Raw genomic sequence first — 27260 nt, 5'->3', positions numbered from 1 at the left:
AGGGCTGCTGTTTCACCATGGTGGTTTAAATGTCATTGATGACTGTAATGAGGGCTGCTTTGGTGCTGTTTTTTTTTCTGAAACCTGATTGAGTGTCATCCAGTAGATTGTGTAGTTCAAGGTGGCTTGTGAGTTGCATGTTGTTGATGGCCTTCTCTAGCACTTTGTCTGGGTAAAGGTGCAGGGAGATCAGGCGGAAGTTTCACAGTTGGTTAGGTTCGGCTGATGGCATCATGAGGAGGGCGCTGACTGCTGTGTGCTTCTAATCTTCTGGGAATGTGGCAGATGTGGTTTGGGTGGGTGCTAATTGGCCGTGCTCCGAGGTTGTAGATGCGTTGGGGGCATGGATCTGTTGGGGCCCCTGAATGGATGGCCTGCATGATCGTCACTGTATCTTCGCTGGCAAGAGTTTTCCATTCAGTCAGATGGCCATTTTAGAAGGAGACTGGCAGGTTGAGGATGAGATATCTGGGGTCTGGTTGGTGTGTGTAGTAACACAAATCATAAAGAGGGCCTACAATTGCTTTCTAAATCTATATTTTAGTAATGCTCAATCACTCTGTATGTAGTGTAAACATTTTTTAAATATCTGTTAAAAGGATGCACTCCAAAACTGATCTGGTAACACTCTTATGTTACAGCTCAAACAGAATAAATCTTTGTGACCATGAAACTTCCAGTAACGTGATGTGTTAAAGCCTATACTGGCTCCCAGGCTGCCTTTAATTTTGGTGATTAACCAATTGCTCACATTCACATTTCTTTCAGGTAGGGTGTACTATGGCGAGAAGGATTGTTCCTACTTTTACTATCTGTCCCTCCCTTTGCATCACAACACAGAAACCACCCCGTCTTCCTTCACTTTGAGCCGGAGGCACTTGAAGGTCTACATTAACTATTCAATGATGGTTGTTTTTTAACAAAGGGTATGGGAGCTGTTTTTGTAAAGTTCAAAAAGAATTAGCACCACATTCCCCAAAGATCTCACCGCCTTTGACCTCTGAGAGAAACACATACAGCAGCAGAGCAAATTGAAAGGGACACTACCCTATAATGACAGAGGGACAGCAGAGACAACACTCTGAACTTGTATTTCGGATGCTGGAACGCGCAGGCCCATAAAGAAGATGCTCACACCATGGACCTGTTTTACCAGCCAGTCGCCATATTCATAGGAGAAGCATCCTGTTATTTGTGGGATGTTCAATGAAAATGTTTCAAAGATTTGGTGAAAAGGCCAAAAGTTAACACACAGAGATGACTAAGAAGGGCAAGGAATTCTGGGCCTAATGTAATAAACCTTGTTCACCAATCTTATGTGCAAATTGAACAGCAACAGATTTTCTAGCAGGGATGCTATATGCAATGCAATCTGTGTATAAATTGATTGCTTAGCAAATTGTCCGCCAACAAAGGGTCACAAAACCATTTGCCTAATTAATATTAATTAGGCAGGTCACATTTCCCACCCTCTACCATTGGTCACGATTGCATGGTTTATAGCCTCTCAGGGATAACAGACCTCCATCCATGAATTTGCATACCCTAAAGGGGAGCCTATTAAGTACCTCAGAAGAAGATGTAGACAGCTTCCCCTTTGAGAATCAGATACCAACCCAGCTCTTGTATCAGTATCTGACAGAAGATTTTCCACTGCATTTACAGTAACAAACCATTGATACCTTTCATTACAAATCGCTGTTAGGAGGGAATGCCTCTTTCTTGCCCCCTTCTCATTCCAGTTAGCAATTAGTCGCAAAAAGACCTGCAAGTCAGAGCATTTTCTGCAACTTAAATATGCCTTTGATTTATTGGATCCTTACTTTTTGAGGTCTCAAAGCCTGTGATTTTGTGAATGACAGACTTTGCTAACATAAAATCGGTGATTGGGCCCCCTATTCCTCTACGGCGCTATATGCAACCCAGTCTCATCTGTATGGCAGTACTCTTAGTTTGTGTACGTATTCCGTCTCCATATGATGTTTACCACAACTGCGTGCACTTCAATTGCTAGATGCCAGATACCATAATCTGGTGCCTTGGTGTTAGAGAATGTGTTGCATGCAGCCTTTATTAGTGCCTGTAAAACTGGTGTTAGATATGTACAATCTGCTAATAGATCAGGCCAATATGAAGCGTGTCCCTTCCACGCAAAAAAGTGAGGTTCGAAAACCCTGTTGTCCGAGTGTGTAGTCAGCAGAAACTAACTAAGTGGTTCTCTATTTATCTGTTTATTTATTTATTTAATCATTTTATTTATTTATTTATTGCATACATTTAAATAGTGTGAACCTCGCGACATTGGCGGTGAGATAACTTTACAGGCAATTTCCAGGAGCTTATATGTACATAAAACAAAGCTTACTGCTAAACACTCAGCCTGTTGAAGTACTCAAGATCTTTTCTGAAGGTCTATATATAAACTGGCATTTCTCTTCATTTGTAATTTTTTCTATAGCGCTCAATATGCTGCCTCGCAGGCACTCCAAGCACTTTAGATACAAGTTGTGGCTGATGGTAATAGGCACCATTCGGATAGTGTGTGTGAGTTGGTGTAACTTAGTACTTCTTTTCAGAAAGTGTGTTTGGTGTGTCGATTATATAGGGATGTGTTGGACTTGGCACTTTTTGCAGGATCATTCCTGAACTTTTGCCTTCCTCCTGTATTTTGTCTGACCTGTTTTTGTTGGTTTTATGACTCTGGGCGCTTTACTACTGCTGATCAGTGCTAAAGTGCATATGCTCTCCCTATTGTAAATTGATGTATGGATTAGTGATTCCATGATTGGCTGATTTGGTTTACTTGTCAGGCCCTAGTACAGTGCACCAGGAGTGCCCAGGGCTTGTAAATCAAATGTTGCTTGTGGGCTTGCAGCACTAGTTGTGCCACCCACAGAAGCAGCATGTAAAAGTGTGTCTAAGGCTTGCCATTGCAGAGCCTGTGTGCAGTCTGGTACTGCCATGCTGACTGGGCAACTGCACCCACTTGCCAGTCCCTAAACCTTCCCTTTTCTTCATATCAGAAACCCCTATGGTAGGACCAAGGGCAGGGTGCATTGTAAGTATAATGCAGGACATGCCCTGGTATGTGTGGCGTGTCCTAATAGTGAATTACAGCCATTTTTGTTTTTCACTATTGCAAGGCAAACTATTCTCCATAGGCCAGAATGGGTAGTTAGATTATTACATTTTATAATCCTAACTGACTCTGGGAACATGGTAGAAATTAATATCCCTGAACACAGAATGATAAAATATATCTTTTACTGAAATTGGTTTTAACATTCTGTGTTTGAAAATACCACTTTTAGAAAGTAGGTATTTTCGTGTCTAACTATCCAAGCCTGCCTCTGCTAGGTTGTGTATTCCTTGTCTGGAGTTTGAGTGACAGGGCTGGGGGATTCCAAGAGACAGGGTGAGTCAGCCTAGTGGTGAATAGAGAGATCTGGAACTAGATGGGAGGGAGGAGTTGCACCTGGGACCTGAATAGGGCTGTGCCTTCCCTCCACAATGTCAGCTCCACTCCCTGTGGTGCGTCTGATGTCTCTGCCCTGCACTGTGAAAGGAGAGAAGGAGTCATGTCAACGGAGTGCTCGTGGGCTGTACCTTTCCTCCACAATGCTGGCTCCACCTCCTGTGGGGCATCCAATGTTTTGGTCCTGCACTGTGAAAGAAAAGAAGGAGTCGTGTAAACAGAGTGCTCCAGAACTGGTGTGGAGTAGGCACAGTCCCCTCTGCCCTCAGAGAACAAAGGATTTTGGGGTATAAGTATTGGGACCCTGATCCCAAGAATTTAGATCACTTTTGGACTACAAGAAGAAACCTTTGCTGAGGAGAGGAACCTGAAGTGCTGCTTGGGGGATTGGCCTGCAGTGGTTGCCTGACTGCCAAAGAAAGGAAAAAGGACTTTGTGTGCACTTTATTCAACTTGTGAAGGATCTCCAAGGGCCTGAGAAAAGAGCTTGCCTTCTGCTCAAGTCTCAGGGACAACAGACTTCAACTCCCAGATCCCCTGAGTTCTTTGGAAGTGCCTGCTGCTGTTTTGGGCCTTCTGAGGGACTGCGTGTCGCAAGGAGCTGGAAGCGCGACTCAAGAGGGAGAAGCGTGTCGCCATCGCAGCCGCTGCCGTCGCATCTTGGATGTTGCTGCTGTAGCTGATGCATTGCACCGGATCTCAGGAAACGTCCTGCAACCCTGAAGAAGCATGTCGCGGTCGCAGCCGTCGCATCGTGGATGTCACCGCTGTAGCTGACGCATTGCACCGCATCAAGAGAAGCGTCTTGCAACGAGGAAGAAGCGTGTTGCCATCGCAGCCGCTGGCGTCGTATCACTGAGTAAGGATGTCGCCGCTGTAGCTACATATTGCACCGCCTCACAAGAAGCGCCTTGCATCCATGGAGAAGCGTGCCGCCGTCGAAGCTGTTGTCGTTGCATCACTGAACAAGGGTGTCGCCGCTGCAGTTGTCGCATCGTGTGGAAGCGTCTTGCATCGTTGGAGAAGAGTGTCGCTGCCAAAGCCGCTGTCGTCGCATCACTGAACAAGAGTGTCGCCGCTGCAGTTAACGCATTGAGTCGAGACTTCTCGCAACATTGGAGAAGCGTGCCGCATCAGGAAGAACTTGACGTCTTTATTTCTTTGCACCAGATCTTTGCAGCATTTCCATCGTTGCAACACTTTTGTTGCCCTGCATGTCGCATCTTAAGGTACATTGACTCAAAAGTGTCACCTTTTAAGAACTATGGAGAACTGAGCTAAAACTACCATTTTAAGTATAGTATTATGGATTTTTGTTGTTTGTGGTCTTGTGATAAGTCTATATAAAGTATACTTATTTTTGATATAAAACCTGTGTGGTGTCCATCTGTAGTGATGTCACTTGATTACTGTATGTGTTCACAAATGCTTTACACACTTCCTCTGAGATAAATCTATCTGCTCGTGCCTAGCTACCAAGGGAGTGCGCAGGGGTTATTTTAGGAGTGTACCCCCTTACCCTGACTAGAGGCAAGGGTCCCTATTTGTCACAAGTTCCTACCTGTGCCAACAAGAGCCCCCAAATCTAATATGATGGCGCTGATGTCCTGGATGTGGATGGTTAATAGTAGGTTGAGCGGTGACAATATTATCAATAGGGATCGAAGCAGCCTAACCAGGGAGAATTGTGGACCCAGTCCTCTGGCCCTTTTCAGTCAATGCAGTATGGTGCAAGAGTAGACGTCTGTTTCAGAAAGCCTTGTGAATGATGAACATCCATCATTTTATTAATTTCTATGTATCAAATTGTAGTTAATGGATTCTATTGTATGCATTTGTTTAAAAGGACCTGTGACCCAATAAACTATAAATAATAAAAATAACTCCCTGTGGCAAATTAAATAGTACTTTGAATTTGATCCTGACTTCCCCATGGAGCTAGATTTGAGCTTTTAAGGCTAATTTGATGCGGTTGTTTTTCCTCCAGTTGAGTGCCAGCATTGCCTCATAATCATATCCGTGGAGCACTCAGTCAACGATCACTTTTGAGTCATGCTGGATATCAAACTTACAATGACAAGCAATCTGATTCGGGGTCTCACTAGGTGCTCTTGGGGCGCGCATACCAGCCGCCCCTGCTTGCAATTACAGATGCAAGGGGTAATATTAATTCCTGGGAGTTGGTTTACCAGGAGTTGCTAAGTATATGTGGAGGGTATCCACAGAAATGAGAAATTACCTAAGTAATACAGAATATTGCACCTGTAGTTACAGAATATCTCATAATACCAACTCGTGTTATGCATCTACATCAAGATTACAGTGGGACTCATATCTCCATGTCTGTCAGTCCGTCCGTGCAGCTTCCAATAGAGTGCCACTGGGAGGGGAGGGCTGTCAAAATGTGCTTCTCAGAAATTCCCGCCTCTGTAAATTCCCCAAAATAAGTCTTACAATAGAAATAAGCCTCACTGTAATGTGAAGGGTGTGTTGAAAATATAAGCACACACGAGTCAACGATCAAACAAAGCAGTAGTATCCTATTTTGGTTCAGGAGAGCAAGAGCCATGCCGGATTTTTACGGATAATTGATGAATATGCAATTCTCATTCAGATTAATTGGGCACATTTGCATAATGTTGTTTATGTCATTTCTCAAAATGTTGTCAATAATTCTCGATATATCAGTATAGGATAATGTAGTTTCCCAGTATGTCCCATGACCTTTGCAGGCGTGGGATGAACATATTTGTGTACAAAAGTTATGTGAGATGCCAGCAAGAGACTGGTTACAAAAAACTTTTAATGAGAAATGTTGCTTAATTTTGTAGATTTCATGTTAAAGTCAACTCTCGATATTTTGCCCACATGATTACAATTTTGCTCAGGCTTATCCTTGGTTTATCCCAAAAATCTGGCTTGCATGGATTCACTACTTGTTAGCAAATGCTAACGCACTGTAAATGGGGCTGCGATTTCTTGCTGGCCTATGCAGTGAGGAAACGTAGACACAACATCTGGTGGTGTATTTTTGCCCATGCAACATGCTGATGCCAATTCAAGGATTTAATTGGTAGAGGGCAACCTGTTAGTCTGTCGAGACTGATTACGATTTCCTCAATTTAAGAGGCTGCTTTTTTGACATCATATCTCTGGGAATAGCACATATATCAAATCTGATTTTGGCATAAATCTTCTAACCTTACCTTAACATTGACTCACAGGTAATTGTGGCCAGGCTGAACATCTTTTGTGCACATATCATGAATGCATCATTTTCTGTGCATTTTGCAAGAACGTTTACAGGAAAAATAAGCAAGGGGTGCTAAGCAAATTGGTGTGTGTGTGTATGTGTGTATATATAAATACAAGTACATTCTCGGACCAAAGACAGAACCCCTCATCTACCTCATACATTGTGGATAGCAGAAAGATTACGGGTCATAGATTTTGCCCTCGTCTAATTTCCATATTTACATTGTGAATAATGTCTTGAAATATCTCACGCTCAGTTTGGAAATAGACAAAAGAACGTAGTGCATCACACCCGCATAATTAATATTGGAGCTCCATATGCCTAGGCTGAACATCAAGCTTTTTTGTCTACTCTATCTTTATTTTTATCTCAACTAAGGGTCTGACACTTTGCCCTTTAGCTAGAGCCTCGTGTGGTTAGTGAAAATGTCAACCCTGGCCACATTTGTAACCTGCCTTTCTTATGTTCTATATAACAGGGGTGCCCACCGCAGGTCCTGGAGAGCCAGCTAAATGACAAAATTTCATGATAACTGCTGATGGTATAGCTTACATGGATATCCTGAAAATCTGAAATAGATCCAGCCATTTGGATCTGACATGGGCACACTTACTATGAAATGTCTTACTGTTTGGTTTAGGTTAACTAAATCTGTTTGATTTAGGTTAACTAAAATAGATCACATATTACACTTCTAATTATACAGACAACCGGTTAAAATATATACCCTGCTGGGTATTTCATATCAAATACATCGGTATCGCAAAGGGGAGATTTTCATTGTTCTCTTATGCAGGAGATCCCTATCAAACCAGCTCACAAATTTTAGGGCCAATCCGATATATGCCAAGATACAGAGGTTATTATACAATAGGCCTAATCCAGGAAGGATCCTTGTTTTATTCTTTTGTCACATGTGAATACAGTAATATTTTTGCAAGTCATCCGTAGTGCATAAGACTAGAAAATTCCTTTTCTAAGTGCTTGTGAAGTGCTCCAAGAAGCAAAATTCTATTTCACCCGAGGAATGAAAATACCCGGATGATTTCTGGCAAGAGGTTTATTTGCAACTCACAAACTGTCAATTTGTGAAGTGCTGGAAAGGTTGTGTGTAGGCTAATTTTAAGTGCATATAAGTAAACAACAAAACTAACATTCTCCAGGCTTTACTACCTTGAATGATATTAGGCAAGCTGCTTGCGAACATTATGTGTGGGAAAATGTACCGTTTAAAGCAAATTATAAGGATATTACGCGTAACCGAGGAGTTCATTCTTACATAAAGACTAGAGGCCACGTGCTGAGTACATTTATGAGGTCATGAACCTCGGAGGAGACTTGCAACACCATTTAAAGAGACAACACTTCACGGGACATTTATCATTCCATGTAAGTGCATGTTTCTCCCATTCAGAGCACTCTGAATTGTTCCCAGGTGACGTGTCAGTAAGTAATTTTGTCTTGTTCATTTTTTTCTTTTCATTAAGAGATTGTACTTTTTTTATTGTTGGCAAATATAGCCTGGACTTACTTGTCAGTCGCCTTTATTGATGATTTTATCAACAAAAGCTAATGGGTGCAGCTAGGCTCTCTTATTTCCCATTTTAGACAGGATCCGTACCTCAGTCAAGATGTATCTAAAGAGGGAGTGCAGCTTAATGCCATATAGATACGTGTGTATTGTCATTCATACTCATTCCCCTGTATGTGCTGCATGCTTCATTTTTAATTTTGTAGCTACCTCGTTATGTTTTTTTTCTACCTGCACCTTTTTAAATTTAACCCAACTGTGTTTGCTTTTCTTCAGCAATCTGTGAACAAGGGTGCAAGTACGGAGAATGTTTGGGCGCAAACAAATGCAAATGCCTTCCTGGCTTCACTGGAAAAAGCTGCAATCAAGGTTTGTAAACAGTGCAGCAAGTGTGTTTTGTATGTACACGGTGAAAGGATGCAGTTCAATGTGCCTTAATGCAAAGTGGGTTTTCTGAAAGCTATGGATTTCAACGATTTACAATTGCAACTTTATTCGTCTTATTTTGTCTCAGACATGTCCCCTGGACTTAGGACTCAATCACGAGTACCCTGCGAGAGTACTAGGTGCTATTTGTCACATGATCCGTTATAATACAATACTCTATCATTTGCTATTTTATAGGTGCAATAAATAATACCTATAATGCGAGTTTAGCTCTCAAAAATATTGCATAACGTGTGGACTTCGGTGCTTCAATCACCCAAAATCCACATCTCCTGTTATTTTCTGGTCACTTTCCCTTGGTAACTATTGGCAGGTTTGACCTCCCTAAACGTATACAGGGTATGCGGATTTTATTGCATCAGCTAATTCCTGGGTGCACTTAAAACTGCATAACTCTTTATTTCGACCGCTGCCGAATAAGGGTTTGCTTGCCAGTAGGATTTTTACATGCATCTTGTAACCACAGCCTTTATATGGGTTGAATGCCTACTGCCTGGTTTAAGAAAGTTAAAAATTAGGCAATTTTTCTAATACAAATCTTGATGCGATATGTCTGATATATATTTGGCAGGGCATTCGATTAGAGGTGCAAGAAGCAAAGCATATTGAAAATGGACAATTATATGTCCCCCATGGCTTTATTTAAAAAATAAAAAAAAGTGAAGTGGACCAAACTCTTTTTCTTAAAAGCCGAGCACTAACCCTATCGATGATCGTCTTGATTCCACACCATACACCAACTGTGTCTTTAACTTTCTCATGACTTTCATTTTCATCTTTTCTTTCTCCCTCTGTTACTGTTTCATATCTTTCTGTTATTCCTGCTGCCTTCCTTTTCTGTCCTTCTCACTCTTGCTTATGGTCAAAGTGAGGCCATAAAAATGGGTGCTGGTGGCACAAATTCCGCACTGGTCTTAGCGGATCTGATTCTCATATGTTTTAGCACACCTAAATTCAACTGATGTCCACAAATAATTGTGGGCATAAAATCACATTTCTGATAGAAATTAACCCCACAACACACTCATCAGAAGACTCCACAAATGTGGTACCAATGACCAGCACTCAACTGGATATGCTCCTTGCTTACAGGAAGAACCTGAAGAGTCAGCCTGCTACCTTTCCCATCTGCGGCCGAGAACCTGCATGCGGAGTCCCCTAGAGTTCTTCCCTCAGCCCAACTCTGTTTAACATCTACATGGCTCCACTCGCCGACACCATCAGGTCTTAAGGCATCACACTCATCTCATACGCAGACTCATCTTCTCCCTGATGGACAACGCGCCCACTACCAGAACAATGTTCATCAAATGTATAACCCTGGTTTCGGAAAGGATGAGAACCAACTGCTTGAAACTGAACACCAACAAGACTGATATACTGGTCTTTAGAAACAAGAACTCCCTGTTGGAGGCCTCCTATTAGCTGACAGAACTGGGATCCACACCACCACCCACCGACCACACCAGAAATCTGGGGATCATCCTGGACGACTAGCTGAACATGAGGGCACAAATCAACGTAGTGAGCTCCACTTGCTTCCACATCCTATGAATGCTACAAAAAATCTTCAAGTAGCTCCCACAGAACACCAGACAAACTGTCACACACGCACTCATCACAAGCCATCTCAACTACGGCAACATGTGGTACACCGTAATTTCAATGCAACTGCTGAACAGACTACAGACCACCCAGAACGCTGTCACAAGAGTCATGCTCAACCTTTCCCGCCACCCCCACATCTCACCTCACGCCAGGGAGCTCCACTGGCCCCCCAATCACAAGTGCAGACAATAAAAATTTATCACACACACCTACAAACCCCTACACAAAACTTGACCTGCATACCTTAACAGCTGCATACATTTTCACAGAAACCCATCAAGACACCTATCCTCAACCTCGCTCTCACTCACACACCCCTCCCCCTGCATTCACAAAAGCAGAGCTGGAAGTCCCTCATTCTCCTACATCGCACCCAAAACAAGGCATGACCTCCCACAACACATTGGAGCGTCTTCCTCACTACTTGAGTTTTGCAAGAAGCTGAAGACTTGGCTCTTTGAATAATTCTACAGGGACCATAAGCCTACACAGCTGCTAAAGCACCTGGATAGCGGTTGATTAGTGTGCTCTACAAATTGACATTACAAATGTGCTTTCCGAATATGGAAATTCCACCTGAATTATAAAGTTTCTGATTAATCAATCCATGGATTTGAGAAGACTTGTAGGCATTAACAGGTGAGTTCACCTCTAAAAGTTGGCAATTACTCTAACTCATATTCGATTAGGTACAGGAGATTACTTGCTACCCTGGACACACATGCTGATTAACTCCTTACAAGTTCATGAGTATGTGCATTTACAAGTTGTTAAACAACAAAAGGGAGAGAAAGGGTAACTCCACCACAAAGGTGGGGAGGGAACTCCTGGTCCCCTGGATTAGATATATAACAACAAATGGAGGAGTGCCCTCTTGGAGGTTGGTTACAACCTCAAACTCATAAGGTGCTTTTCTTGTACCCCTAATAAGGGACAACCTTTGTCCTTAGAAGACCCCTCACTCACCAACCTAGTTGGTGACATGCTTCATCATCAGGGTCCCACCCAGACAGCCGAATGCCATCTGGGTGTGCTGCGACACCTGATTACAGTGGAGCTGGTTTCTGTAATTTTATATGTGCAATTAACTGTAAGTGAGTGTTTTTAAAAATTGCCCAATGCTACCCACTCTTGGATTTTATTCCGGAGTGATTGGACAATGATAAAAAACGGTGGGACACCTTTTCCTGGTTAGGTAGGCTGTTGGTGTCAATTAAAGACGTGTGCTAAGATGAAGTAAAAAAGTTAAAATGGTCTACATGTTTCAACCTATGTGTAATTGTGAGGTTTTCGTCAGGACCAGGATGGCGGGATCTGAGTGGTGTACACGCCCTAAGATGTACCCTGCCCTAGATTCCTTGGTGTACAAATCACAAAATGTGATTTGATCAAAAGGTGTTCTTCTCCTTGAATCTGGAAAAAAACTTAAAGCGCTCGAATTACGGGCTTCATGGGTTCCGGACCTGCCATGGTGCAGTCCACGATTTGTGGTAGTTAGCACAGAGGCGGTAAACCTGAGCGGTCTGTGTCGGGGTTCCCAGCTCCACTGTAATCAGGTGTCGCAGCACACCCAGATGGCATTCGGCTGTCTGGGTGGGACCCCGATGATGAAGCATGTCACCAACTAGGTTGGTGAGTGAGGGGTCTTCTAAGGACAAAGGTTGTCCCTTATTAGGGGTACAAGAAAACACCGTATAAGTTTGAGGTTGTAACCAACCATTTACAAGTTGTAACTGGGTGCAAGCATGCCAAATGGATGTGTGTGTAAGAAATGGATTTCACAAAAAGGTATCTTTACTGAGGAGAAAGAAAATGTTAAATGCAAATTCACCTTTGCAGCAACTTTGAGTATGTAGCTGTTATGCTTTTACACTTATACATTTGAGATCTCTTAGATAGCTATGACGTGAGTTTGTATGCAGGAGTATTCCCAGGCCACAAGTCGAGGGTAGACGTGGGTAAACGGTATCTAACACTTTTTTTTCACTAAGTGGACGCCTTCTATCCTGCCCAGAGGTTGGGCCCCACAGAAATATATACTACACTTGTACCAGTGTAAGGTTTAGACAACGGGACACAATCAGCAGCGCCTGCATTTTGTCTACTTTCCCTACCAGCAGCAATGTTCAGGCGGGGAGGAGGCTTATCAGATTCCAACTGGGCCAATAACAAAGGTGGAAGTTAAGGGGCCATCAGGCTCCTTTTGATGGTGTATCCTAGCTGAGAGCTGTTGAGAGCCTCACACGTAAATGCAAATGAGGGGAATTATAGGCACACAGCTTATCAGTTCACAGGTGGTTAAGAGAGGCATGCGTTTGACTTTGTTCAGTCCCTGTTTATAAGACATATGCATGCACTGTAAGAATGTCAGATGTCCCAGCATTTACACAAATAACCATTTAAATAACACTATTTTGTTTTATTTATTTCATAGCGCTATAGAGCTACTCATCCAAATACAGGGTGTCAGAGCACTTTACTTCAAATGTGCACATTATACATTGACAATAAATCATGTGTGCAAATCAATGTGCAGAATGTGTTACATAAATTAAGTGTGTTACATGGTGTAGTTACCACATACCCTTCATAGCTCACTGTGCTATATTGAACAACAATTTATGAACAGCAAGTAACAAAAGGATCTCTGTGTTAAAAGAAGTAACCCACTTATCTATTTACATAAAATAAAAATCTGACATCTTCTTGTTACATAATGTGCTTTTCTGAGGACATATTAACACTGTATGCTACTTTGATTCCAAACTGGAACTAGACAAAACACAGATCTCTTTAACAAATACGTTAACCTCCAGTGTTATCTTACCAATATTATTATTCCCTGAGGTTTACAAGCCTCAGAAAAATCTCTGCAGCAGCTGTCTTAAACCCATACAACAATTTAAAATGCAGACTTTACAACCAATTAAACAGAACTGATCTACTTCCACGTGTCTCCTTGCTGCCAATCTCTTTAAAAAATAAATGTATATGTTGAGGTCCAGATTTTGCATAAGTGTTGCTTCACTTTTCTGGCACATCTCAGAAGCAAAATCTTATGTGTTAAATATTGTAATGCAGTCAAATATATTCATGATAGACCTGCTAAACATATTTGTCATGTCTTAAGATCTGATATCACTTCTTGTGATGTCACTTCCTGTGAGGTTGGGGGCTGCAATGCCACTCCATGTGGTGCCATGTGTGATGTGTATATTCGCTCTGCTATGCACGCACACACATTTTTGTCACTCACATCCCGACTTCAGAGATGTTTGGGAATTATGTACTATGCGTGCGCGCGCACGCACCCACACGTACACACGCACACGTAGTCACACCAATCATACCCAGATATGTCAAACCACTTTTCTCTGTTATTTTTTGGCGAAGAGAGACACTCTGGCCCTTATCAATTTCAATTTATAAAGCTTTATTCGACATTTGTCATAAAAGCATCTTTCCTATCCATATACAATAAATACTAAGTCTAAAAATAATTTTAAAACACATATTAAACAGTTTGACAGCCGAATATTACCAAATGAATGCTGTGCGGTTAAAATTCAAGTAATTTCTAAAAAAGAACAATTCATACAATGCAATAGAATAATTTTTAAACAACACTAGATCATGATATATTGGGATTTGTCTTTAAAGTGCGTGTGCGTATTGACCATGCCCAGGCAAGAAATTTAGCTACGGCGACTACAAAAAGTGTGGAGCAGTCCGTTTCAAGTATTCTCAAGGCTGTTGATTGACTACGTGTGCCAATATTTTGGCAAACTGGCTTCAGCCATTTGCGTCTAGGGGTAGCATATTGTGGACAGCAAAACAACAGGTGGGAAATGTGTTCAATTTGGTCCTTGCAAAAATAACAATGATCATCCCACATTGGGGACCAATGTTTTTTAAAAGCATTTACTGGCAAGGTCCCAATACGGAATTGGAAATACAATTTCCTATCGTATGGGCGTTCTATGATGTCCCAATATATTTCACATGACGGATACATTTTGATGTCCCAGAAACGGGTTGTCAATGCTGAATTGGAACCTTTACAGAACATTACTGTATACACCATTTCCCAATACAGTTCTTTTAATTTTGCTTTCGATGGGAAGCTAGCCACATCGTAATTACCCCATAGATGGTCCAATTTTAGTAATGCAAGAAGCCCCTTGAGTTCTTTTAACCATTTGATACAGTGGAATCGGTCACACTCAATGACATCCTTCAGAGCTTCAGCATAATGACACAGCTCTGGGGTCACCATCAAGCGCCTCCAATATAGGAGTGGCCGTAGCCTAGCTATGTCCTCTATATTTTTCTTGCCAAGGTCCAATTTCAGAGTGAGCATGGGTGTGCTTTGTGGGACCATGACTAGCCCTCGCAAAAACCTGTTTTCTGCACAGCTCAATTCTTTTAGATTTGAAAACCCCCACAGTTCAGACCCATACAAGCAGGCACCTAACACTTTCATATTGTATATCTCTAGTGCAGAATTAACCGGCTTTGTTAATGATTTACGATGTTTCAGTGCTACTGCACCAGCAAGCTGGTTAAACTTTAATAGAGTATTATCAATATGCGATTGCCACTTCATGTTTCCTTGCATGGTGATGCCTAGATAAGTAAAGGCGTCTACTTTTTCTAGGGGAGTGCCTTTATATTTAATTACTCCTTTAAATGAGGATTGATAGTTTAGGCACATGAATTTAGTTTTGTTAGTATTCAATTCAAGTCCTTTACTATCACAAAATTCCCCAAAGGCATCAACCACTTTCTGGAGACCGCTCGGAGTGCGTGAAAGTAGGAGCGTATCGTCCGCGAACATTAGAACTGGGACGTGGCGACCTGCTATAATTGGGGCATCACTTGGGGATTTCATTAGGTGGTCAACAATTCCATTAATATAAATTGAAAATAGTGTTGGGGCTAACACACAGCCTTGTCTGACTCCTCGTTCTACTGGGAAGGAATCTGTGGTTTCACCTTGCTTGCCCCATCTAATTTTGGCAAAATTATTATCATGAAGGCGGACAAGGAGGGTAATGAATTCCTGGCTTAGACCTACATCTGCCAGGGTCTGCCACAATTTTTCTCTGGGGACTAAGTCAAAGGCCGCTTTTAGGTCTACAAAGACAGCATACAACGATCCCTTTTTCAGTGTGACGTTTCTCCAGTAAATTGTTAAAAAATAGAGAACTTGGTCAACACTGCTGGTCAGTGGGCGAAACCCTGCCTGATAGGGGGATAGTATATTTTTATCGTCAATCCATTGTTGTAGCTTGTTCTGGACTAGGCGTCCCATTACTTTTTGCGCTGTGTCTATGAGACTTATTGGTCTGTAGTTTTGGGCTAGCGTTTTGTCTCCTTTTTTGAAAATGGGGATTATTTCTGCTCCCTTCCATGAGTGGGGGACTTCCCCACCCATTGCCACAGCATTGGCCAGCATTTCAAAATATGAGCACCACGCATTCCGGTCCGACAGAAACACGTCGGCCGGGATGCCATCCATGCCTGGTGCTTTCCCTCCTGCTATGCCGTCCAATGCTTTAATTACATCATTCTCGTCAAATATTTGATTTCTGAAAAAAACAGAAGGCGGAGGTTGGGCAGAAGCATGGACCGAATTGCGGGCATACTGTGGTCTAAAAAACTCAGTCCATTTGTTAATAGGGACATTATTTTGTGGCTGGGCAGCTATTCCTCCCCTCTCCCATTTTACAATTGCCCAAAAGCGCTTGGAGTCCTTGGCAGCACAAGCTTCCTTCAATTCCTGCCACCCTTCTTCATCCCAGCGTTTCTTTGCCTTTTTTTGGGCTTGTCTGTATGCATCTCTTGCTCTTCTAATTTCTATTGCATTGCCGGCTTTTAGTTCTAAGCTCAAATTAAGTCGTGCCAATCTGCAACTTTTATCGTACCAGCCTTGTCTCTGTTGGATTTTAGCCACTTTACTAGAGTCTACTTTTTTGAGAAAAAAGCTTTTTAATTCAGAAAAGAGTTTTTCGTGGGCCTCCATCATGTAATCCTGGAAACTTGGGATCCCTTGTTTAGACTTAATGATGTTTACTTTGTTTACCACTAACACTTTAAGTGCCTCTAATTTTATATTATCTTTTATCATCATTCCCCATTTGAGGTGGCGCTGGTTGTTGGAACATACTACATCCTGCGTCACCATTCCGTTGTCATTAGGGTGCGATGAGGACTTACCGTGGAAGAGAAAGGTTAGTTTCAGGGGATTATGATCGCTTTCTATTCTAGATTCTACGACCATATCTTGCATTTTGCTCCAAAGTTTTACATCTATTAATATATAGTCGATCCTACTAGATGAGCGCCCATTGTCAAACGTACTTTTACCTAGCAAGTCGGAGGGCGTGCGCCCATTTGCCGCTCTCAAACCTCTGGCTAGGCAGAGGCTTTTTAACTGGATTGCTACATTACTCCATTTTTTGATAGCAGGCAGATCCAACTGGGGAATACCCCACTTGGCATCCTCCTCCTCGGACAGAATCCGGTCCTCTTCACCCAGGGGCTCATAAGTTACATTAAAGTCACCACCTATTATTAGTTGGTTTTGTGGTGGTAGTAAGTCTATGTTCTGCTCTAAAACTACTAGAGTGTTGGAAGATTGTCCCCTAGACACTCCCCTAGCGTAGACGTTAAATATACTAAGCTCTTGGCCATTATCCCATCTGACAGTAAGAGCCATAATGTCATTTGATGGTATTGATAATTGTGTTATCACGGCATTTAGAGATTGTCGTACCCAAATTAACAAGCCTCCTGAGGGGCGTCCGAGGCGGTTTCTAATTGCCGGGATGTGATAATTTAAATATCCCACTTTAAATGTTGGAGTAAGTGACCATGTTTCTTGCAGCATGATAATATCTTGCTGATTAATATATTCAGCCCATTCCAGTGTGTTAATCTTGCTTGCTATGCCTGCAATATTCCATGATACTAGGGATAATATATTAGATTTGCATTGATCGGGAAGGTGATCTTCTTTCTGATCTCTTGCATTGGTTGGCACTTCTAATAAAGATGTTTGTCCATCCCTTGGGCTGATGTCGGTCTCACTAATCCCAGTAGCACGTATATAAGCTTCAGTTGCTATATTTGGCCCTTTTAGAGCGGGTTTATTACATATCAAATACAATGGTTTTATTTTCTCTGTGATCGGGTAACCCAGATTAGTGCTAATTATGTTTCCTTCTCTTGTATGATTTTGTTGCAACGGCCCAATATGAGGGGCTGGGTCGTAGCTTTCGAGTCAATCGCATTCATTTAGATCCGATAGAGCCGAGAAGCAGTTTTCCAAATTTAGCCCCCAGTCACCGTTAGTACCGCCCCTATCCCTTCTAGGGCCAACCACTGACCACTTCGTTCTAAGGATAGTTGGTTTTGCTAATAGACCTCTTCTACTATAGAAGAAGTCTAACGTTAGCGGGACTATTTCTGCCGTTCTTCTTTGGGGTGGAAGAATGTTTTGTAGGATGTCTGGCAATACATCCGGACCCTTCAGATTTAAAACCACACAGTCCCCGGCAAATTTCTTGGGTTTAGACCCTATCCACTTTACTCTTCGAGCTGATAACAAATCCTCTGTCAATTTTTCTCTACCCCAAGGAGTTGCTTGGATATTATTGCCTAGCCACTGCAGTGATTTGTTTAGAAGTGAATCTGGGGTCTCAATCTGGTCTTTTCTCAATATTGGGACATTGGCAAGTACTAACACTAAGGGTGACGCTTCCACTATCAACTCGACAGGATTTGAGTCAAGGTGGGAATCAGATATAGAACCATTCTCTATTGTTGGGGGGGGAACCACATCAACTGGGTTGACAGGGACACCTGTGACACTAGGAGCACCAGACTGCACTGATGCCAATGTAGTTTTTGCATTCTCAATCATATTTTCCTGAAGCTCATCTATTTTATTTATGATTGAATTAGGAATGTCCCCCAAATTGTCATTTGCTGCTTTTAATAGGGCTTCTAATTTGTGTACTTTATCGGACAAGTGGTCTATTTTGGATATAAGTGGTTTAACTATTCGTACCAACCTAGATTCTAACATACCCATAAATTTATTGGACAACAAATCATCCCAATCTATAGTGCTACTCCCTTCCTCTACTATATCATCAATTACATTTTTGTGTTCAGTGTTGATTATAGTTAAAGGTTTTTTACTATTTGACCGTAGTCCCGGCCTTTTGGAGGTAACTTTGGTGGATTTCTTAGCTGCTCTAGGCGCAGGGACTGGCGTTGGCGAGGTGATACTGCCATCAGCTGACACTAAATCATTACAGTGCAGGTTGGGTTCAACAACCACTAGTGAATCTATGTTCGTGACAAATTGTGGGACATTTGTAGAGGTGTTCGGTGCAGAACAAACAACATTTTCCACATTATCAGTGTCACTTAGATTCATGGTTTCTATGTCCAAGTCAATTAGGCAGGACACCTCTGTTTGAGCACAAGGTGGGGAGTCGTTAAGCCCTAGGGAGGACCGCCGATCATTGATTATTTTAGTCACTCTGTGCACTAGGTAGTTCTCCATGGTATTGGCAGGCGTAGCAGATGATTTCTGTTTTGACATTGTAGATCAAAGAGGCACAGTTGGATAACAAATTAGCCCCGTACGTGTACACAGTCAAGAACAAATAAGGCACTATGGCAAGTAACTCACGGTACAACAGATGTTAGTGTCCCGGTCCAGTCCAGTCGTGGCCAGTCTTGGACTGTCTTAGACTGTCCGCCCTTTGTCCGGGCTTCGTCCGGGCGTCCCGCTCGCGTCCCGCGACGCGGAGGACGGCGGGAATTTCAAGCGCCTCCGGGCGCGATGACCCCAGGGAAGGTGTTCCGGGTCAGGGAGCAGGCTGGAAAATGTAGTTCCCTTCAACCGGCGGCCGCAAGGGAGACTCGAGCGGCGGCGGGGAGGGAACCAACAAACGCCCAAACAGGTAGGCGAGGAGCGTTGAAGACTCTTGGCACCCACAGGCAGGATCCGACAAATTGCTGGCAAGACACCCGCTCCACCGAGGACGGCGGGAATTTCAAGCGCCTCCGGGCGCGATGACCCCAGGGAAGGTGTTCCGGGTCAGGGAGCAGGCTGGGAAATGTAGTTCCCTTCAACCGGCGGCCGCGAGGGAGACTCGAGCGGCGGCGGGGAGGGAACCAACAAACGCCCAAACAGGTAGGCGAGGAGCGTTGAAGACTCTTGGCACCCACAGGCAGGATCCGACAAATTGCTGGCAAGACACCCGCTCCACCGAGGACGGCGGGAATTTCAAGCGCCTCCGGGCGCGATGACCCCAGGGAAGGTGTTCCGGGTCAGGGAGCAGGCTGGGAAATGTAGTTCCCTTCAACCGGCGGCCGCGAGGGAGACTCGAGCGGCGGCGGGGAGGGAACCAACAAACGCCCAAACAGGTAGGCGAGGAGCGTTGAAGACTCTTGGCACCCACAGGCAGGATCCGACAAATTGCTGGCAAGACACCCGCTCCACCGAGGACGGCGGGAATTTCAAGCGCCTCCGGGCGCGATGACCCCAGGGAAGGTGTTCCGGGTCAGGGAGCAGGCTGGGAAATGTAGTTCCCTTCAACCGGCGGCCGCGAGGGAGACTCGAGCGGTGGCGGGGAGGGAACCAACAAACGCCCAAACAGGTAGGCGAGGAGCGTTGAAGACTCTTGGCACCCACAGGCAGGATCCGACAAATTGCTGGCAAGACACCCGCTCCACCGAGGACGGCGGGAATTTCAAGCGCCTCCGGGCGCGATGACCCCAGGAAAGGTGTTCCGGGTCAGGGAGCAGGCTGGGAAATGTAGTTCCCTTCAACCGGCGGCCGCGAGGGAGACTCGAGCGGCGGCGGGGAGGGAACCAACAAACGCCCAAACAGGTAGGCGAGGAGCGTTGAAGACTCTTGGCACCCACAGGCAGGATCCGACAAATTGCTGGCAAGACAGCCCTTATACTATGTATACACACACTCATCCTCAGGTATGCTGCTGATATCTACATAGTCTGAGATTTAATCTGCTAAAGATGTTGTGGTGACATATTTTAGTGACTTAGATGCTCACTGAGGTGATTTGTATACAACCTGCAGTGACCACTTTTGAACTCTGAACACCTGTTATTTACAGCGCTACATAACTGTAAATCTTTGGCAGCACGCATTACATACAAAGGTTTGTAACTTATGTTTGCCCTTTATTTCTGTGTACGCACGGTGTGGTGAAATGTCTCTTAACAGGTTTGTCTCTCAGATCTTTAACATTTCTCTCCTACACCCTGGCCTTGCCTTGCCCTGGTCAGTTCTTTGAATGCATGTATTTTTGAAAAAAGCTATTTTATTACCCATAGTGGCTTTTAGTACAGTTCTTAATTTTTTTCCCTGTGAATAAGTACTGACCATATGCACCTGCACTTTATTCTAACTGTATGTTCCATGGCGACTGGATGTAAAACTGTACCAATGTTGTTGATTCCTGTGGTAATGATATATGTTTTATTCATTCTTGTGACGCTTTTATGGTCAATGTACTGAAATAAAGCTTTTTAAACGAAACGAAAAAAGCTAAGCTAACCAGAGACGCTATGAATTGTCAAACTGAGCGATGCCAAATGGAAACAGGAATATGCAGGTGTATAAAGTGCGTGTGCTATCCCTATGTTTCAAATATGGCCAGAAAACATTGGTTTCAGGTTGTCTGTGTTGTATCTCGGGGCATCTTACAATGCACAAGTGCATGTGCTGCACACACCACTTAAATTATGCCTAATCAGGAGTGGCTGTAGCCCAGGTTTAGTATATACAAATCAGTCTTTGCCAAAATAAAATATCACAGCATATCTGTACCACAATTGCACATCTGACAAGGCCTGTAGAAACAAACTCTGCCCCAAAGAGGGCCTGCAACCTTCGGCTGCGGGCCTTACCTGATCGACCACAGTGCGCCATTCAGATGTCCCAAATGCCGCCTGCAACACCTTCATACATTTTCAATATATATCATTCGGCTTTTAAATGTGCTCCATATTAAGTGCATCGGAGTGCTACATTGAGGATAATGGATGCTACTGAATAAGGGGCAAAGGCATCAGCTCCGGCTCATGTCTGCTGCATCAATCAATCAATCAATCAGGATCTTGTATAGCGCGATTACTTACCCGTGAGGACTCAAAGCGCAGGGTGTGAGGCTGCTGCTCGGAATGGGTGGAGGCTCATTCGAAGAGCCAGGTTTTGATGTCCTTCCTGAGTTGGATCAATGACCCGGATTGCCTGAGGTGGAGGGGCAGGGTGTTCCAGGTCTTAGCTGAGAGGAAGGAGAATGACCTTCCTTCAGTTCTGGCCTTGTGGATTCTAGGGACAGAGGCAAGGGCGAGTTGGAAGGATTGGAGTTGTCTGACGGGTAAGTGGAACGTTAGGCGACTATTCAGGTATGTTGGTCCTTCGTCCTGTGTGTGTGCTGCATGTGCTTGATACGTACAGTGCACACATGATGTGCCTCATAAATACACCAATCATGGCCCATAACCAAATGCTGTAGCATATCCTTCGTACTGTAAATTATTCTCTTAATGTCACACTGTCCTTAATAAAAAATATAAAGGCAGAGGCACAAATGTTTGCCTAGGAGCTCACCACAGGTGCTACCGAAAGATCTGTTTGCCGAATCCCAAGGTTGACAACTCTTGATTCCTACCGCAAGTCTCTTTTTTCACCACCCAACACTTCTTGTCTCTTTATCTCACTCTTGCAGGTTTATTTTCACTCCTGTGGACTTTCTTTGACAGTATTTCTGTTCTCCCTTCGCTGCTCCCTTTCTGCCATTCACTTTCATGCCTTGAGTCCACTGGGTGATAAGAAATAAGTCCTGGTCCCTAGCAACAAGTGCTGGTGCCCACCCCCTGCATGCACCAGCACGAACTTAGCATTGAAGGCAAAGCTGTTTAGTCTTTTCTCTCATGAAATGTCCCTCCATTACATAAAGCTTCAGTGTTGGGATTTGTTTTTACGGCGGAAATGACACCTCAAACCATTATCAACTCGCCCCGGCCGTTTGTGACCAAAGTTTCACATCTGAGTTCTTAACAGTTTGCAGTCCTATAACAGATGTCAAACAGCTGGATCGGTCTTAACGGGTTGAGAAATGGGACACAACTTAGTCATCTCTGATTGCTACCTCGGCCAAATGGGTAATCTGCACAGCTAGGCAACTATCAAAGGTCAAAATTACCCAATTGACGCAGAGAAAACGCTGAGCCACGCCCTCGACTGCGTCTTTGATGCTGAAATCCCACGTTTAGCAGCTGGTTAAAGCCTGGAATTATTTTCGTACCCTACACGGCGGCAGTGAACGTGCATTTGATGAGTTCCAATCTAATTCAGCAAGGCGCATCTTTGGACGTCGGCTAAATGCTTGTAGTATGCTGTGACCCAGACTGCATCAAAGAAGTATAAAACACCTTCAGAGGAAGTAACACAACCTTACTCCTGCCATTACAAAGGCTAGTGGCAATGGCCACACGTCTTAAGCCCCCACAGACATCACTGAAAGCCAGGTGATGAGGTGAGGTTGTTTAACATTCCCAACCCTTCGCCAGAAAGCACTAAAACAAGGTGTGTACCTATGTAAAGAATATATTACAGGAGAATGCAGCAATAAACAAACCATCGATAAAAACATGTTAAACGAGAATTAAGTGTGACTGCCTTCTTCAATTCACGAAGAATACTAGGAGTACTCCTGACAATATTAGTGCACGTTGTAGATGACAACAAGTAATTACATATATAGGTATGCCCACGTGCAGACGCCTGTGACTGGCTTAACCTCCTCACACAGAATATCACGACTCTTTCAAATCATTGTCAACTTACTGAGATATATTGGAAGTTGGAGTATCTCTTGGTACTATCCCTCCTGATGATAACATAACATGTGTATTTGTAAAGCGCACGTTCACCACTACGGGTACATTGGCGCTGAATAACAGATGTTTGATGGTACTCATTTTATCGAACTCAGATGGATGAAAGGCTGACTGGACTTGCTGGCATTTGAACCTGTGACCATGAAGTTGAACACAGGCCCCTGCAGTAGACTCACTAGTCCACTGAGCCACCAGACCCAGCTGGTTCTCCACCTCCGGCTTGACAAATGTTCCATAAATAAACTCGCCATTTCCCTAACCCTAAGTGCCCTGAGGCCACTATGGGTAGTAGGTAACACTTTACAGAAACACTAAATTAAATAATACATAATTAAAACAAAATATATTTAATCTAATCAATGTAGAATTGTAACTGGTGTACTTGGGAAATGCTGAATCTAAACTAAGTTAACAGTCTGTCTTTATTTCTCCTTTTCAAACATCGAGAAACCTCATCCATTCCCCCCGTAAATTGTGTTCCCTCACCCTTCCAACTTTGAAACACACGTACTCCTGCCCTTACCAGAAGTAAATCTACATGCCTCTCATGAACAGAAATTGTCCTGCAAATATTGGGTGAATATCCATACATCACTCAGTGTATGAGGGTTCACCAAATTTTAGAGGTAAAATCACATAGACACACTGACAAATCCCGTACTACTTAACTTGTGGATGCAGAATGTACAACATACAGAGAGAATATCTGCATTGGCAAATCTTACTTAGAGAAGGTAAATTGACACTATTTCTGGTTTTCTGACTATACCTAATACAAGTGTTTTCAGTGCATCAAAATTGGGTTTATATGCACAAACCTTTTCATAATTTGGTCATCAGCCATTAAAAAAGCTTCGTTCAAGTAATTCATAAATCTCTAAAATTTCAGATATTCAGACATTCATAATAAGCAACAAATCCCTCACCTGCTTAAGACCTAGCAGGTATCTTGACTAGCCACCCAATTAATCTCCTTAAATAAATGTTCTTAAACTATAACAATTCTCGACAACAAATGTCTTTGATTTTTTTGCCTGAACTGTACCTCACTAGCGTATTTGCTCACTTGCTCACATAATATCCAAAATTGTGCTACAACCCCTATTTTGATTATAAACATGTTTCCGTTATATATGTGCGTATTCAGGGTCAGTGGTGAGAAAAGGGTCTAAGCAGACCTCCATAAGGTGTCAGTGGGTCGTTCTACAGCACTGAAAAACAAGTCAGGTTGTAAATTGTATCTTACTATAACCAATAATGTTCAGCATAGGTACCTTCTAACCAACTATCCCCTTCTTATTTTTCGTTGTATAACTATATTTCTAAAAAATGAAGGATGGGCATCCATTACTGGGGAAATGTCCCTGTGACAGCTGGTCAGAGCAGACAACCCAGCACTAAGCACTTCTTTGTACATTTTACTTAACTGACAGGAAACCTATATCAAGCCACTATTTTTACAAGAAAGAATTGCTAATCATCATGTGGTCTTTAAGTAAATGTACAATATAGTGGGTGTGTTAGTGTGTTACATGGTTGTCTTGTTTCTTTCTTAGGTGCTCCGTGTTAGAGATTTGTTGGACGACTCAGAGAATAAAATCAATTAATGTGCCCTATGATCAAGAGTCTGGTTAATTCTGGCCTGGCACTACATCTAGCACAAGCTGCACATAACCAAACCCTTGTGCTCTTCATAACATCAGAACATGTCATGATATAGGTATTCAAGAGTCTCCATTACAGTATGTGTACCTAGAAGCTTCACCCTTCTAGTATCTTCCTCATAAACTAAAGAATCATGCAAGTAATCATTCAAGTATATTTAGAAAAGTTTATTTACAATCTGCCTCTGAAACAGCTAGATAAGCAAAAAGATCATGGGCCTCATTTATGAGGCCGTGCATCACCTTTACGCCGCCGGTGTGTTACAGTTTGTAACGCACCAGTGGCGTAAAAAATGTGCCTTGTTGCGCCATATTTACAAAGTGACGCATCTAGGTAGATGCGTCACTTTGTAAACCCCTGCGCCACATTATACCTGCGCCAGGTAAAATGTATGCAAGGGGGGCGTATTGACGCAAGGAAGGGTCGTAGAATTGATGCAGTTAAATCTATGAGATTTCACTGCGTCACTTTTAGGACGCCGTTGCGTCAAAATCTAGTGCCTGCCACACAGCAGGCGTAAGACTGATGCAGGTCCTTTCACATGGGGCTTTCCCCATGTGAAAGGATGCATTGCTGGAGTTGCGTCACTTTTGTGACACACTCCAGCAATGCGTCACTTTTGCGCTTACAGATACGTCAGAAAAACTGACGTATCTGTAACTCCTAGCGACATGATGCGTCATACATTAAGTATGACGCATCAGGAATGTTGCAAGGAGTGCGCACTGACAAGTGACGCATCGCTGCTTTCACACAGCGATGCGTTATTTCTCATAAATGAGGCCCCATGTCTTTCCAGAAAACCAGCAGGTATGTAGGTAGTTCTATATTGATCATGTAGTCCATGGTCTCACAATGTTTGGTAAGTCAGACACAATGTACCCTTTCTGGTTCTTTGCAAATCCTGCCTCTGCTTTTCAGACCAAAATTCACCTTAAGTGCCTAATTTCAATTTTGTCCTTTACGGAGTTCATCTGTTTCATATGTGTGTGAAACTGGAGCACTTCTTCTTGATAACTTCAATGTCCAAACCATGGTCGACCACTGAGTGGTGATGGAGATGGGTAAGATATTGAGTCATCTGAAGAATGTAGCTCTTAACAATTCTCCATCACCTGTGTTCCTAGACGAAGGTACTGATTAAAAGATACATCCAAAATTCCTAGTCACTGGAGCAGTCAGGCGGAAGGTGTTATCACATCTCTGTCAGGTGAAAGGAAATTGGGCATTGAGTAATTTGAGCCAGTTGTTTCTGGTGCTCGGTGCCAGCACTTAATTCTTAGCACCGGGTGTGTGACATTCAGCCACATGGTGGCACTGTCTGCCAAATTTGGGTATGTGCACCCCGACAGCTGTTTACTAATTTAATATACATTAATAACCACTAATAGGTGCCACCCAAGCCATTCTTGAAGCTTTGGGGGCCTTGAATAATATCAGCTGTCACCCTTGTAGGAGTGTGATGGTTAGTAGTTGTATTGGCAGCACTGGCAGGGGCAAAGTGTAAGCTGCCCTGTCCACCTGGACGAGGGTCCTGGTACATACTGTTTTACAAGTTAACCACTGGAATTGGGGACGGAGCCGGCACCACCAGTTGCCATCCTCCTCAAGATTTCATAAATGATATTGAGTTGTAATTCCGTTCTGCTGCTTTTGTTCCACCTTCCTAGGTTTTGTTTGAGGGAAACATCAATGTACATCCAGAGGGGAGAGAGTGCTGAATTATATGGGACTTCATAGATCAGTGCCCTAGTCTTACGAAAAGAATATCGTAACCACTGCTGAGAGTGACTCAAAAGAAAGGACATCATTGATTCACTCGCAATGTTCTTCAGTCCCAAGCAACACCCATAGGATCTATCAGAATCTGACTGCCCACTATTTCAAGGGCCATCCAAATCCACAGTATTTGGATGTCAGCTTCTCCAATCTCTTGCCCACAGCAGCTTGTCCCCGTAAGCAATCAGTGCTGTGTAGGTGCTTTACGCCCCTAGAACAACTAGCTGGAATTCAGCATGTAGGGAAACCGCACTCAGGTACATTTACTCCTTATCCAGCACCTCATTGGCCTTTAATGCAATTAGCATAATGTCAATTAGCAGCACGAACCCTACACATCTTCCAAGGGAAGGCCATTTTTCAGACTCCACAGCAAAACTTCTCCACACTGGGTGGGAGTGGAAAACTGCCAGAGCATGTGCTCACAAGTTTCAGTAGATCCCTCCTTGTCCACCTGATTTTTATCAACAAAGAATTTAAATATAATTGATGTTTGTGTCTAAAAATATGATAAACACCGGCTTGACTGAGCAACTGATGCTAGA

The 27260-nt window shown here is 43.2% G+C and overlaps 1 protein-coding gene across 1 annotated transcript in view; it reads left to right on the top strand.

The window, feature by feature from the left end:
* EGFL6 (EGF like domain multiple 6) overlaps nt 1-27260 on the top strand; it is a 433277-nt gene that overhangs the window by 139617 nt on the left and 266400 nt on the right. The window contains exon 3 of the mRNA XM_086934569.1: nt 8539-8631. Within this exon, the coding sequence (XP_086790695.1) occupies nt 8539-8631 (93 nt within the window). The remainder of the gene's footprint in view (nt 1-8538; nt 8632-27260) is intronic.

The sequence above is a fragment of the Lissotriton vulgaris genome, chromosome 8 (genome assembly GCF_964263255.1).
Source record: "Lissotriton vulgaris chromosome 8, aLisVul1.2, whole genome shotgun sequence".
NCBI lineage: Eukaryota > Metazoa > Chordata > Amphibia > Caudata > Salamandridae > Lissotriton > Lissotriton vulgaris.
The sequence above is the reverse complement of the archived record's forward strand: the minus strand, read 5'-3'. Positions and strand labels throughout refer to the sequence as shown.